Here is a 14,406-nt window from a genome sequence, read left to right as displayed (position 1 = left end):
TGGGTAACAACGAAGCTTCCTTTGCCTTGTGAACATCGGTGTCTCCTTGGAATAGTTGTGCTGTGCTAGCTCCTTAATTGTGGGGTTAATTTTAGAAGTCTGTAATTGCAGGTACCTAACGTTCTTTGTTCCTGAGTTTTTGTCTGGTGGTGGTGGTGGGGCAGCTGTCAAAGGCTCCCAATTGATTAGGCAAATGAGCAGAGGCCAGCTAACCCTTATTTACTCACCCTTTCTTCCTCTTTACCCTCCTTCATTCTTCTTCCCTCCATTCCTCCTGTCCTCTCCTCCACATCTGCCTTTTCCATTCTTTTCGGTGTGCTTCCTTTCCCTCCTCTTCCTGTTCCCCTTTCCTTTCCCTTCCATTGTGACTGATTTCTCATCAAAGCTAATATGGCAATCTGGGCTACCAGAAAATATCAAGGAAACACTACGGTCTGTGTAGGGGGGGGAAACAGTCTTTCCTCCTGCCTGCCTGGGTTATCTAGCTGGAGCCCTGTAAAATTAGAGTAACAGAAGACGTATTAGTAAAGGAAAATACAGCAATTTATTTAGTGTAAGTTTTGGCTGACTCAGGAGACTTTGTAAGGAAGTGAAGACCTAAGGGAAAAATTAAACCTGAGTGATTTCTTACCAGGGTTGATGAAAGAGTGGGGTCAGAAAGCCAAGTGATGATGCAAAAGGATATAGACAGGGTCCTGTACTATGCACAGTGCCCTTTGTCTGCACAGCTATTGATGCACCCTTTTTCCAGGTATAGGGATGCTTTGCTCACATGAGGATCTTATGGAAACTTCAGGGGAATGAGGGAGGCTCATTGTCCTTCCTGTGTCTACCATTCCTTAGATGAAAATATTCATTAGGCAAGGTGTCATGTTTTGGGATAGCATGCTTTGGATCTTGTCAGTAGTAGTAGGTTTCTCTTTTTCCTCATTGTCCTCCAAAGCCTCTTAGAATATTCCAGAAATGTATTGTATTCTACAGTAGCTATGATTACCTTTATATTCCTATGTTCCATAAATTTTTTTTAAAAAAGATTTGTTTATTTTTATTTGCAAGACAGATTTATAAGGGTGGAGAGACAGAGAAAGATCCTCCATCCATTGGTTTACTCCCTAAATGGCTGCAGTGGCCGGTGCTGAGGGGATTCAAAGCCAGGAGACAGGTGCTTCTTCTGGCACTTTTACATGGGCACAGGGTCTCAAAGACTTAAGCCATCCTCACTGTTTTCCCAGGCCATAAGTAAGGAGCTGGATTGGAAGCTGAGCATCCAGGACACGAGCTGGCATCCATATGGGATGCTGGTGCTTGAAGTTGGAGAATTAGCCTGTTGAGCCATGGTCCAGCCCCTCCATGAACTTTTTGAAGTATCCCCACATGTAGAAAGAGATTTATTATAAGGTATTGGTTTACATAATTGTGGAGATGCAGAAATCAGCAGTTAATTTAAGTATCAGAGTCAGTAGTATAGATTTTATGCGAATTTGAAGTCCTGAGAACTAGAAATGTCTAGGTCAGGAGACCAGTAGTCAAGGGAGAGAGAGGAGGAGAGATAGATAGATAGATACATAGATAGATAGAAACATATGTTAGTGAAAATTCTTTATTCTTCCTTTTATTCTATTTGTACCTTGAATAGGAAGGAGAATGGTCAGCTGCACTGGGGAAGGAAGAGCTTCCATGTTCAGATGCTAATCTGTTCTGGAGACGCCTTCATAGGCTTGCCTAGTAATAATGTTTCACCAGATCTACGGGTTTCCTGTAGTTCAGTCAGGTTAACACACAAAAGGGAACTTGAATGAGTATCAAGAATCAGAGGATTTATTGATGAAATTTCAAGAAGGTCAAGATGAAAGTGTAGTCCAGACAAGGTCTCTGAGGGATCTGAGTTTTTGCCAAGGAGGGACGTACTTGTAGGAGTGAAGCGAGTCCAGTCTGGTGTTTCTGAAGGGTAAGTGTTGGATGTGAATAGAAGTGCTCTGCAGGTTCTCGGACTTGTCCTGTTCCTGGCAGTGGCACGCTCTGTTCTTCTCTATTCCACTCTCACATGTTTTTCTTCATGACACGAGGAACCTGCTGGGTGACTTCCTGACTGGGAAGTAGTATCGGAGCAGCGGAAGTGATCATACAGGACGGCCAAGGTGTGATGCGCCAGGAACTCAGAGTGCAAGGAAGACTCATGGAAGAGGTCTAGAATTAAGTCTCCAACAGTGGGTCAGATTTGGCCAATGGGAGGGGAAGAAAGACTGGTTCTGTGACAAGGGGTGGGAAGTAGTTTTCTTTCTACTCCCCTGTAGACAAGGGGTGGGAAGTAGTTTTCTTTCTACTCCCCTGTACACTGATCTGGCCAGCACTCTGGCTCGCGTTAACAGTACTTCAAGGATGAGGTTATAACAAATAGGTACCGGCTAACAGACACTGATTTGGGACATCTGCTATGGGGAAAAGATATAGTTCTTTTCTCTGAGGAGCTGGACCAATGGAGGAGGAAAATCTAAAGCAAAGTGCAGCATGACGTGAGTAAACACTGTGTCAGGGTGTTCACAACCCTCACCAGAACGCGGGAGGGAGCAGTACGGTCGGCTTGAGCAGACATGCAGGCAACAGGGAGAAACTTGGGAATATGGTACTGTGAGTGTGATGGCACAAGAGAAGGAATGTAGGCTCTCCAGACATGGGGAAGGGCGTTTGAGGCAATACTGCCATTCTAGAGAGAGGCATTGAAATGACCCAGGGAATCAGCAACAGTCTAATGTGGTCAGAAAGCATCAAGGATGGCAGAGAGGGTGGGACCCCCCCATGGGACCCCCCCTCCCCAACTCCTATTTACTGGGACCTGGAAGTCACTTCTGGTACTAGAAAATCAGGGCGTGCTTTGAACCGTCAGCTGCAATTTAGTATCTGGAAGAATGAGAAGAAAGCAAGAGTGGATGTGTGCACAGGCTTATGTCCCTTGGGTTTTTTTGTGCACTGCATCTGAATAGCTGGTCCTTGGGCGTTTTGTTACCTGGTTGTCTCTCCCTCTGAGGACAAAGGTCTTGTTCTAAATATATCACCCTGGTTGTACAGTATATGCTTTGGAAGCCCTTGTATGCCAGAGGAAGAAGCTCGCTGCTCTTCTAATAGTAGCCTCTAGGTGGCGATGCTCCATCTCCTTAGTGACTGTAAGGTCTTTGAAGTTCAATCTTTTAGCACGTTTCTCTTGAATCTCTTTTGGGGAAAGACTAGGACAGGAATGTCCACAGGTGTCTCTTTGGGCCTTTTCTTAGTACATTTTGTGGTATGTGTGCCTTTCGTTGTCCAGTTGTTGTTTGGACCCTGAGTATCACACAGGATGGGTCTAATCACCTGAGTTCTGGAGTGGGCTGCCAATTCTGGGTTTTTAAGTGGTCAACAGGGCTGATAACACACTGTACTAGAATGCTGTTGTACATTTTTGTGAGACGAACAAAGCAATGAAATGAGTTTGTCACTGTTTGACCCTTTCACAGCATACAGTGCAAATCCTACAGGAAGACTAGCAATGGTGAGATGCTGCCTCCTTCCTAAGTTAGCTCCATAAACCATCTGTTTCTTTTAGGGATTTAAGAAAGGACAAAGCAATTGGTTATATAATCATCCTAAACCCCATGAAGAGCATGAGCAATTGTGATATCTATTTTTCCTGTCTATTACACTTTTCTGGAACAAAATGAGTGGATAGGCCACCCGTGTAGGGCTGATGTCATTGCTAGACACTTGTCATACCCAAGGCATGTTAGCAGAGGTCAGAGACTCTAACAGTCAGGCAAAGCAGAGAGCAGGACCTAGAGCATATCCTGCGTTTGTGCAACCTGTGTATGTGGGGACAAAGGAGTTAAGGAGCAGGGGCTGCCTTGGGGGTGTAAGTACAATGGGAGGACATTGTGAGGGCGATAACTTCTTTTCATGGCACATCTTTCCCGGTCAAGAGCTTTTCACATACCTGAAGGAATTTCTACCCATTCACCACAATGGATGTCACTGACTTTGCCAACTTTGGAGCTCATGTTTTCAATTATTTTGGGGACTTTTCACCTTTTAAACAAAGATCAACAGCTTAGGATTTGTGTGTGGATATAGATTAGTTCATCAGTTCATTCATGCGAGCATCCTACCCACTGCTCCTCCTGGATTTGGGCAGTTGGGTAGGAAGTTGTGATGGTTTCAAGAAATAGGATCAGACATGATAACAGGGCTGGGAAGACACCACCTGGACCTTCAAGTAGAGAATCCTAAATAGGATCAAATAATACAAAACCAACTACGTGTGTAGGAGAGGCTGAAGAGATAAGAAGTAATCTGGAAGAGACCCCCAAATATGCTTTGCTTGATGTGCTGTCTGGTAGGGGTGGGTGAGTGTTGATTCCATTCTTTGCTTCGTGGTTTACCTTGACTCGCTCTTAGCCGTGAATCTCAGCAGCCGTCTTGATTCCACGCTACTCCAGGTAGATCTGGCAGGGTCCCTGACAGCTGGTGGGCCAAGTCGTCCAGGAAGAGAAGAGCATGTTGTGGTGGAGGTGACCCAGGAGGATTCTCTGAGCTCCAGACGGCGGCGGCCACAGCAGGTTACGTTTTTAAGTTGTTTGAAAGGAATGGTAAAATTTCATTTCATCTTATTCTAAATTGAGTTTCCTCTTGAATGGATTTGATGGGGAGCTATCAGGCAGTGACACCATTATTAGTAAATCCACTGACGCTTATCTTTTGCCTTGCCTTTGAAATTTTCTAATTCCCCTTTCTCTAAGTCATTTATAAAACTCTTGACATTTCAGTTGAATCGGGCTTGTAAGTTCTTTATTCAAAACCATTTTGCTGGGCCATTGAGGGAAGCTTTATGAATTTGAAATTAGTTTGTTGCTGATAAGGCACAATTAAATCTGGGTCTTGGAGCCAACATTGTGGTATATTAGTAAAACCATTGTATACAATGCTGGCATCCCCTTTGGATGCAAGTTCTTGTCCTGGCTGCTCCACCTCTGATCTAGCTTCATGCTAATGTCTTGGGAAAAGCAGTGGAAGATGGCCCAGGTGTCTGGGCTCCTGGCACCTATGTGGGAGACCCAGATGAAGCTCCTGGCTGCTACTTGGCCTAGAGTCATCTCGGGAATGAAGTCTCTCTGTCTGTCTCTATCTCATTCTGCTTCTATGTAATTCTTTTAAAATAAATAATTTAAAAAAGAAAAGATCTGAGCCTTCCTCATGGAATAGAAGACACATCAACACCATAGTTCTCTTGGGTTTTGAACACTATTTAAGACTGTGCCCAGAATCCCCAAGTTTCTACATCTGTGTCAACAGGCTTGTGCTTAGTCTCATCTCTGAGAGCCAAGTCCTTCGGTTTACATCCTGTGAGGGCAGCCTGCACACTGCAAGGAAGGCCAGCAGTGGTGAGTGCTGTGACAGCCTGGCGTCTCCACAGAAAGGCATGGCCCTTCTCCTTTCAGCCTGACCATCCCCCTGAGTTTTGGCCATGGTGACTCTATGAGGTTATCATGGTGACTTCTGCATGGAAGTCATATGTCTAGTTCATGTTTCCCAAACAATAACCTGTAGATGAAAACCTTGCTTGTATGGCCATGTCATCTGAAATGGAGCATCTGATGAATTAACACATTTCTCTCATTTTCCTGTTATACAGAGAATGATTCACAGAGCAAAAGTCTAATTATGAAAGAAGGATGCAGTTTCCTTGACAGTGACCTGTATAGCATCAGTGTTCTAAACTGGTTGCTCTGGCACAGTCATAGGCTGTAAGCCTGGTGTCCCTAAGTGATGTGCACAGCCCACTGTCAAGCTGATAATCAACAAGGAGGGCATGCTTCCATCTACATTGTGTCTGTGAGTCCTGTGTGAAGGAAAGAGGGAACTTACCCAGTCTTTTATCTTTGTTTTTATAATTAAAGACATTTTAAATTGATACACAATAATGCTCCATATTTGGTACAATATAATTAGACACATATAATCATCAAATTAAGATGGTTAGCATTTTCATTTTGCTTAACACTCATCATTCCTATATGTTGAGAACCTTTTGATTTTTCTAGTTAGTTTGAAATATATCAAATAGTTGATTGTAGTCACCTTATTATGCTGTAGAACAGTTGAGAGCTAATTCTTCATGTCTAGTTGCCTTTTCAGCACATGCATATTTATAACTCAAAATCAAAGAGCTAGATTGAGTTTCCCTGTTCTCGTGGGAAGACCCTTTATAACATGTTGACTCACCTAAAGTGCCCATGTACAAATTCATCTCCAGAAACACAAAGAACACAAGAGACTTTACTAAATGATTTTTTGAATAGGCTCTTTACCTAAACAATGAAGCATTTTAAGAGAGTTGTTCTCCCATGCACGCACTCATCTGCTTTAGCCAATTTCAGAGTCCTTATTTCCAATTGCCTTTGTGATTTGTGGACAAGAATTGTACTCTGTCACTGAAAGGTCCTTCCACTGTTTGCCAAACTTGCCCTCTGCGCAAGTCTCCTCTCCCACTCCTGCTCTACGCTCTTGAGTCACACACACTTGGTGGTTCTCCATTACCCCAGCTTGGGGACAAGACCACGTGGGGAAAAGGAAGCCTCATCTTTGGGGCTCTCCCTTGCAGAAGCTTCTGAGACACAGGTTGTGGAGAGTTTTCTGGGAATGGATTTGTTGCCCATAGCTTGCAAGTAGGAAGCTACTCTATAGAAGTATTTCTTGAAAGTTGCCTTAGTGGGCTCAAAAGGCTATTCTAAGTTCACAAGACTTTGATATCCACGGATTTTGCATTCACAAATTCAGCCACACACAGAAAATGTTAGAAACAATGGCATCTTTAATGCACACAGATAGGCATTTTTGCTTATGATTAATGTGATATAACTTTATATAGCATTTGCATTTAATTTATAAATAATTCAAAATGTATGGGTAGGTATATATGTAGGCTGTATGCAAATATCATACCAGTTAAACATTATTTTTTATATTTAGGAGAGAGAAAAAGAATGAGCTAGCTCACTTCTTAAATCCCTGCGGAAGCTGCACATGGGCTAATGCCAGAGTCCTGAGCCAGGATCACAATCCAGGTCTTCCATGTGGATGACAGGAACCCAGTTACCTGAGTTATTACCATTGCGCCCAAGGGCCTGTGATAGCAGGAAGCTAGAATCATCAGCTGAAGCTAGGAACTGAACCCAGGTACCCTAATGTGGGCTGCAGGCATTTTAACCACTAGGCTAAAGACCATTCTGCACTATACTATTTTATATCAGTATAAGGAACTTGAATGTCTTTAGATTTTGATATCTTCCTGTGGGGTGTCTGGAATCAGTCTCAGCAGACTCTGAGAGGCAACTGTATTTATGTTTTTGTTCTCATGACTGTGTACCCTAATTCTGTATCCATATTTTTCTATTACTTTGCCCACTGAAACAAAGCCCTGTGGAAATTTCCAGTTCCACACAACCTGTATTAGCTCCCAATCTCAGAGGTGTGGGAACTCACAAAAAAATGTATCATTGTTCATCTCTTTGTCATTTTATCTTCTACTAAATACCAAAACTGAGTGGCACTGGATCTCAGACGACTTTCACGTGAAAAGCCTGACCATGATGTTATGCTCTAACTTTTGCAGATAATTCACAACTGGACGATATTTTTAAATCCAGGAAGTGAGCACTCCACGGTGAGCAGGACCTTTGAGATTTTGAGCAGGTAGGTTCTTAGCTGAATTAGATCTGGGACGAATTTGTTGGATAGGACTCACTGTTCTGCTATGCTTTATGTTTCTGTAACACAATACCCAAGTCTGAGTGATTTATAAGGAATTGGGATTTATTTTGGATACTGTTCTGGAGGTTGAGACATCCTAGCGCATGGTGATGATATCTGCTTGGCATCTAGTTAAGCCCATCTCACTGTCATCGTGTGGCAGAGGGCATTGTGTGGTGAAAGAGAGCAAACTTACTAGGTTGGGTTTCCCTTCTCTTCTCACAAAGCCTCTAATGCCAACATGGGCCTCACTTGGGCGCTTGTGGCTCCATTTAATTCTAAGTGCCACCCCAAGGTTTTACCTCCAAATACTGTGAACATATGATTGACAGCAAATTTGTGAGACACTTTCAACATCTCCAAAAGTTGCAGTCACCTGAAAACTTGATTTATAGGATTCCAAGTCTGTCACAAATAGTCCCAGGTTGGTTTTGTTGCTTGGTCAAAGCACACATGCTGTGTTGACAGTGGACTCAACGACTGTGGCAGGGCATTACAGCCAAATGTGCCAAGGCAGATCAGGGTTGGTTTTAAGATCCAGCTTGAAGCCATTGATGCATTTTAGTTGATATTCTGATTTTCTTAATACCATGATGCCATATGAAACAATAGAGGATTCCTGTTCTCTTTCTATACTTTTAAAAGAATTGCTTATTTGAAAGGTTGAGTTATAGAAAGAGGGAAAGCTGGAGATAGAAAGAGATGCTTTCCCAAGTACACAAGCAGGGAGCTGGATCAAGAGTGTAGCAGTGGAAATGCGAATTGGCACCCATATGCGATGCCAGTATCACAGGTAGTTGCTTAACTGCATCACAACACTGGTCCTCATCTCTCTCTTTGTAAAACAACATTTCATATTCAGTCGGTTCTCATGTCTTAGTCCACTATCATAACAGAGGCCCTTAGCCAGGGTGGCTTGAATGTCAGGCGTACATTTTGTCACAATTTGAAAAGCTGGGAGCCCAAGATGAAAGCATTGGCAGTGTTGGTTTCTTCGGAGGCTTCTGTCCTTGACTTATAAGTGATGACCTCCTCTGATCCTTCACGTGAATGGGACTTTGACTCAGTCACCTGTAAAAGTGCCAGTACCATTGGATTGAGTGGAAGTCATTCTGTGTGTGTGTGGTAGGGCTGAGGAATGGTCACTCCTCCACACACGCGATAGTAACTTTTACAGTTACCAATCGACCTTTCAAAAAAGAGCATCTGTTTCAGCATGCCTCAAACTCTTCATGATTTTCAGGCTCCTTGCTTGTGATGCTTTTCTCCGATATCAGAGACTGAAGTTTAAATAGTTGGCATTGCAGGTAAAGTAATCTGGTTTGTAGGTGATGAGGAAGCTAGGAGATTAAGTGCTAAACTCAGCTGTGCTACCTCTGTTCTCGTTAATGACTGGAATGGCACCGTCAAGGGCCAGGCTTGGACACAGAGAGGCTGTGTCTTGTGTCTAATTGCATGTTTTGTCTGTGACATCAGGCATTGGGTTGAATCATGGATCCACGTGGGCTCTGGTTATGGCTATGGATGACTGGTGCTAGAAAGGACATGGGCGAATGCCACTAATTGTCGACCCAAGATTGTTTCCTTTGCCAGCTGTAAGGTCTTTGCTTCATTCTGCAGGGAGACTGTTTCCATCAGCATTCGGGCTGCCCTGCAGCAGACCCAGGTGGTTCCTCTTCTGCTGGCACATCAGTACCTCCGTGCAAGCATTGAAGCACAAGTGACTGTCGCTGCAGCCATCCTTGCAGGTGTCTATGGGCTGATTATATTTGAGGTAACTTCCGTACTTGATGCCATTGTACCTGTAGTAGTATTTTAACTTGTTAGATGCTCTGACTGGGCCCAGTCCACCACTTAATTAAATGAGAATAATATAATTTCTGAAAGTTAGCCGGCCCCTCATTGTGGGTTGCCAATGGAGGTACACAGGAATGTTTACCGAATCTTGGTTATTGGCATATACAGTGATGAGTTGTGGGCAGACCAACAAACAAAGACCCTGAGAAAATGGAGTGTGCCTGGCTCTCTCTGTTGTGTTGTACTTACCCCCAAGTGTGATCTGTAGGAGTGGTCATGAGGAGACAAGTTGTGAACTCCTTGAGTCTCTAGATCTTCTTCTGTGTGATGAGCCTGTTCATCTAGTCCCTTCCTGCTTCTGGGGGTGAATGGGAAACAGAATCCCTCAGGCCACCTGTGGGAAAGCATTGACTGTGCATTTACCAGCTGGCTTAAGGGCATTTCCAAGGATGCCTGTTAAGTTGATGGTAAACTTTAAGTATGGGTATATCTTGTTCATAGCACGGAGCAAAGGGCAGTTACTTCCTGGGCAAGGGAGAACTACTATTGACTTAACACTGAAACTAAACTTTACTGTTGCATGTTGTTGGGAATGTGGGCTCAGTCCTTGGAGCATGGTAGGTTAGTAGATGGTTTGACCCTGAAGAAGTATGTCTTTGAGAGATGGAGCTGAGGCATAAAGAAATACTGTGGTAGGAGGAATGGCCAGGAAATTTCCCTGACTTGGGCTGTGGTGGTCAAGTTCACTTGCTGAGAAAGGTGGTTTCCATTAAATCAGGGAGCCAGTGGTAATTGGGTTCACTCCAAGCTTCGGTTGTTATATTGCTGTATCTCTTTTGTTCTAGAACAGATTTATTCTCTATATCCACGATCTAATTTCCTTTGTAGTCAACAGTCTCACTGTTTCGGGGGGCTTCCATGACTGCCCACATTCTCTGCAATTCACCACAAGAACACCGGCCCACAGACAGCTGCCCTCTGGGCTGTGCACTGGGGCTGTGGAGTTGAGCCAGCAGGGCTCCAGGAGCAGGCTTCTGAAAGGTCTCTTTTCTCAGGAGGCTTGCACAGGACATCCCTTCCTGCTTCCAGCAGCACAGGGGGTGAGATCTGTGCAGGGTTTCTCTCAGGCATTCCTGCTTGAGACTCAAAGATTGGGTTGCGGCTTGTCAGAAAGGCATCCTCAGCCTACAGAATCCCAGCCTCTCAGAAGGAAAGTCGATATTTTCCATAAATTACATTTTAATGTTTAGGCATGCTAGCACAGCAAAGTGCACTGGCTCAGCGCTGTAAAGCAACCTTATAAATTGTCACATTCTGGAACATTCTAAAAGGTAAGTACTCAGAAGTCAACCAGTCCTGGGACAGGCCCTGCCAAGGATGGCAATCTGAGACAAGATTACTTCTTTCCTGCACCATCAGCTTGTTGAAAGCTCTTCTGCTCTGTGGAATGGCTATCATGCAGCCTAGGTTGGGCTGAGGGGGTCCTCACGGTATTAATTTATCACCTTATCCCCTGCAGGTTTGGTTTTGGGGCTCACACACATCCCAGATGTGCAGGTGAATGTCACATCCACCTTCAGGGTTTCAGGAGATGCTCAGTGAGTGGAGGTAGTGACTGCCCCGCTTGCTTGTTGTCAAGCTTCCTGTCATCTTTCTGCTGGTGGTTTTGGTAGCCACCAGGGCCTATCCTTTGATTCCTTGTTTCATTAGCATTTATAGTGGACTTTGTATCATTCCATCTGTGTTTGTAAATGAGCCATTCTGTATTGAAGAACTTCCTCTCATCTAATTTTGTTAATGCGAAACAGTTCATGCCAGACACAAAATCAGATATTTTTCTTTAATGATCAGTTTTATAGTTGGGAATTATTGCCTTAGCAACCTCCAGTGGTATCTACTTAGTTTATTTAGTTTTGTTCTCTTTTTCCCCCCAAGTATCATTTTGAAATTATGGATTTAATGCAGTCTATTTTAATCAATTATATATTTATTCATTAAAAACATGGTGCTATGTCAATTAAAATATTTTTGTTCATACGTAAGATTGCATATATTTGTGACATACTGAGATAATTCATATGTTATACATGTTTAATGATTGTGTTAGAGTAATTGAATTTATCTATCATTATTTCTTTATTTTGGTGGTCTTTAAACTCTCTTTAGTTTTTTTGTAAAATGAATAAAAGCCTGTTGTTGTGAGCTATGGTTAACTACCATGTTATAGAATACCAGAGCTTATCCGTGCTATCTTATTATAAGTGCATACTTCAGAAAATTTGTGGAAAAATGGAGTTAAACGGTAAGTTTATTTTGGTGCAAAAAACTTTGGAAATCCACCTGTAGGTTTTTCATAACACACATTTCTACCAACTCTGGTAATTTCTAATTTTTTGTAAAATATTTTTTTTATTGGAAAGGCAGATTTACAGAGAAGGAGAGACAGAGAAAGATCTTCCATCCATTGGTTTATGCCCCAGGTGGTCACAATGGCTGGAGCTGAGCCAGTCCGAAGCCAGGAGCCAGGATCTTCTTCCAGGTTTCCCACGCGGGGGGGGGGGGTAGGATCCCAAGGTTTTGGGCCATCCTTGACTGCTTTCCTAGGCCACAAGCAGAGAGCTGGAAGGGAACTGGCACACATCTGGGAGCTTGGCATGTGCAAGGCAAGGATTTAGCCACTAAGCCATTGCACCAAACTCTGACAATTTCTTGTGTGATGGATTTCAATTATTTTTAAAAATTAATTTGGAAACCAATATTTGAATTTCCCTCTATTTCTGTCCCCATTATCCTTGTTGGCCACCAGCAATTCCTATTTGTTCTTTCAGGTAAATCTTTGCAGCTTCCACATATGAGTGAGAATATGAAGTAGTTGTTTATTCAGTGTTGACTTAGTATGATGTTCTCCAGTCATACCCATTTTACTTCAAGTGATAGGATTTAATTTTTAAATGGCTGAACAATAACTCATTGTGTATATATGCCACATTGGCGGAACCATACTTCTACTGATTCCTTGTTCTGACTGTTGTGCAGAGTTCAGCATTAAACATGCCAAGTGCAGGTATGTCATTGATAATCTGATTTCATTTTCTTTGGGTGTAAATCTGGAAGTGGAACAGCTGGGTCCAATGGTAGATACATTTTTAGCTATTTTCTTTCCTGAGAAAGGTTCACACTGTTTGCTGTAACAGCTGGGGCAAGCTGCATTCCTACCAACAGTGTGCAGGAATTCTCTTTTCATTATACCCTTCTCAACATTTATTTCTTTTTACTTTTTTGATAATAGCCATTCTTAATGGGCTGAGATAGCACACTTTGGTTTTGATTTGTATTTCCCTGATAACTGGTGATGTCGAACATTTTTCCATAAATGTATTTATTTAGTTTTTGAAAATTTTCCATTTCTCTAGGACTTGTTTACTTCATTTGTATTATTAACAACCTTTGAAAATCACATACTTTACATAGACTTATTAGTCTTTCATTAATTAGTGACCATAATTAATAGCCATTCAGAAAAAAATCCATTCCTCTTTTCCAACATACATCACAAATTCTAAAAGTCCTGTGAAGTGGGCAGTTCAACATAGCTTCTATACTTTCAGAAACAAAAAACAAAATTGCAGCCATGGGAGTGGTCAGTAGGATCTTATACGGGTTGGGGACAGCAGGATGTAAGGGAAAAATAGTTGAATTCATAATCTGAAGAATCTGAACTAGTCTGTAAGTTCCATTAGGCTTTTTTTTTTTTTTTTTACAGCTAGGATAGCAGTGTTGTGGGGAGAGTTAGCACGGCGTAGAAGGCCCTTGCTTACCAGGTCAGAAATATCATAGGCTTAAGGTTTTGTAGTGAGGGTATTGGCACTATGTTCTAATTGTGTCTTTTTGATGCAGCTCAGATAATCTTTCTTTGCTTTCACTAAGTTTGTTGTTTAGGTGTCACACTGTATTTTTATTTGAAATATTGAGTGCTTCATTTCTAATATTATAATGATTTGACCTTTACTATTTCTACTTCCTGACAGAATTTCTCATCCATATTATTCATAAGTTTCTTGTAGTCATGCAACTGCTTCTCTGTGTTTTGAGTACTCTTACAACCGACCCTTTGAATTCCTTTTCAGGGATTTCATCAACAGGCTTTTCTTTGCAGTCTAATATTGAAGTATGGTTGTATTCCTTTTGGGAAGTCGCATTGTCTTTCTTGTTCATATTTATTGTATTTTTGTGATTTTTTTTATGCAACTGGAGAAGCATTTATTGATATTACCTCTGATATCTTTGATCTTGGAGATGTGCCTCTAGACAGAGTGGGATACCTGCTCCTTCAGAGGATGACCATACATTGTGTGCTGGGCAGACCAGGGAGCTGGAGTCAGTGTGTGTAACACCTGAAATATGTGAGGTTGTTCTCTTCTGTAGTCAGTATGGGAGAGGGATGGTCACCTTGGTTGATGTGGTCACTACTTCCAACTTTCTCTGAACAAGAGTGACCCTCCCTGTGCCTGTATCCTCCACTCAGATGCATGAACTACACGAAGAAACTTACATACTCTGCAGTGTGATCATGGGATCCCCTTAGCTTATAGCACAGTCCCAGGGCTGTCATCATACCGGACTGCAGGGCCTCTACACTGCCCGGTGAGCCTCCTTGTCTAAAGAGAGAGTAGCCCCATCCCCGAGTTGGGCTAGAGGGGAGGAAGACAATGTGCTCTCCATCAGTGCTCTTCCAAAAAGGCTCAAAGTCGTTGGGAGCTGTGGATTTCTGCCACTGACAAAAACCACCAGGGTGACACAGGCCACTACAGTCTCCACTCGCTTTATGCTATGGAG

At 42.7% G+C, this 14,406-nt stretch overlaps 1 protein-coding gene across 1 annotated transcript in view; it reads left to right on the top strand.

Moving 5' to 3' along the window:
* Positions 1-14,406, top strand: part of OCA2 (OCA2 melanosomal transmembrane protein) — a 198,186-nt gene that overhangs the window by 33,380 nt on the left and 150,400 nt on the right. Inside the window, exons 6-8 of the mRNA XM_040969948.1 lie at positions 4,423-4,583; positions 7,637-7,716; positions 9,394-9,547. Coding sequence (XP_040825882.1) covers positions 4,423-4,583; positions 7,637-7,716; positions 9,394-9,547 — 395 coding nt within the window. The remainder of the gene's footprint in view (positions 1-4,422; positions 4,584-7,636; positions 7,717-9,393; positions 9,548-14,406) is intronic.

Source organism: Ochotona curzoniae, unplaced genomic scaffold, assembly GCF_017591425.1.
Source record: "Ochotona curzoniae isolate NIBS_2020 unplaced genomic scaffold, NIBS_Ocur_1.0 scaffold_4701, whole genome shotgun sequence".
NCBI lineage: Eukaryota > Metazoa > Chordata > Mammalia > Lagomorpha > Ochotonidae > Ochotona > Ochotona curzoniae.
This window is presented reverse-complemented; position numbering and strand designations above follow the sequence as displayed.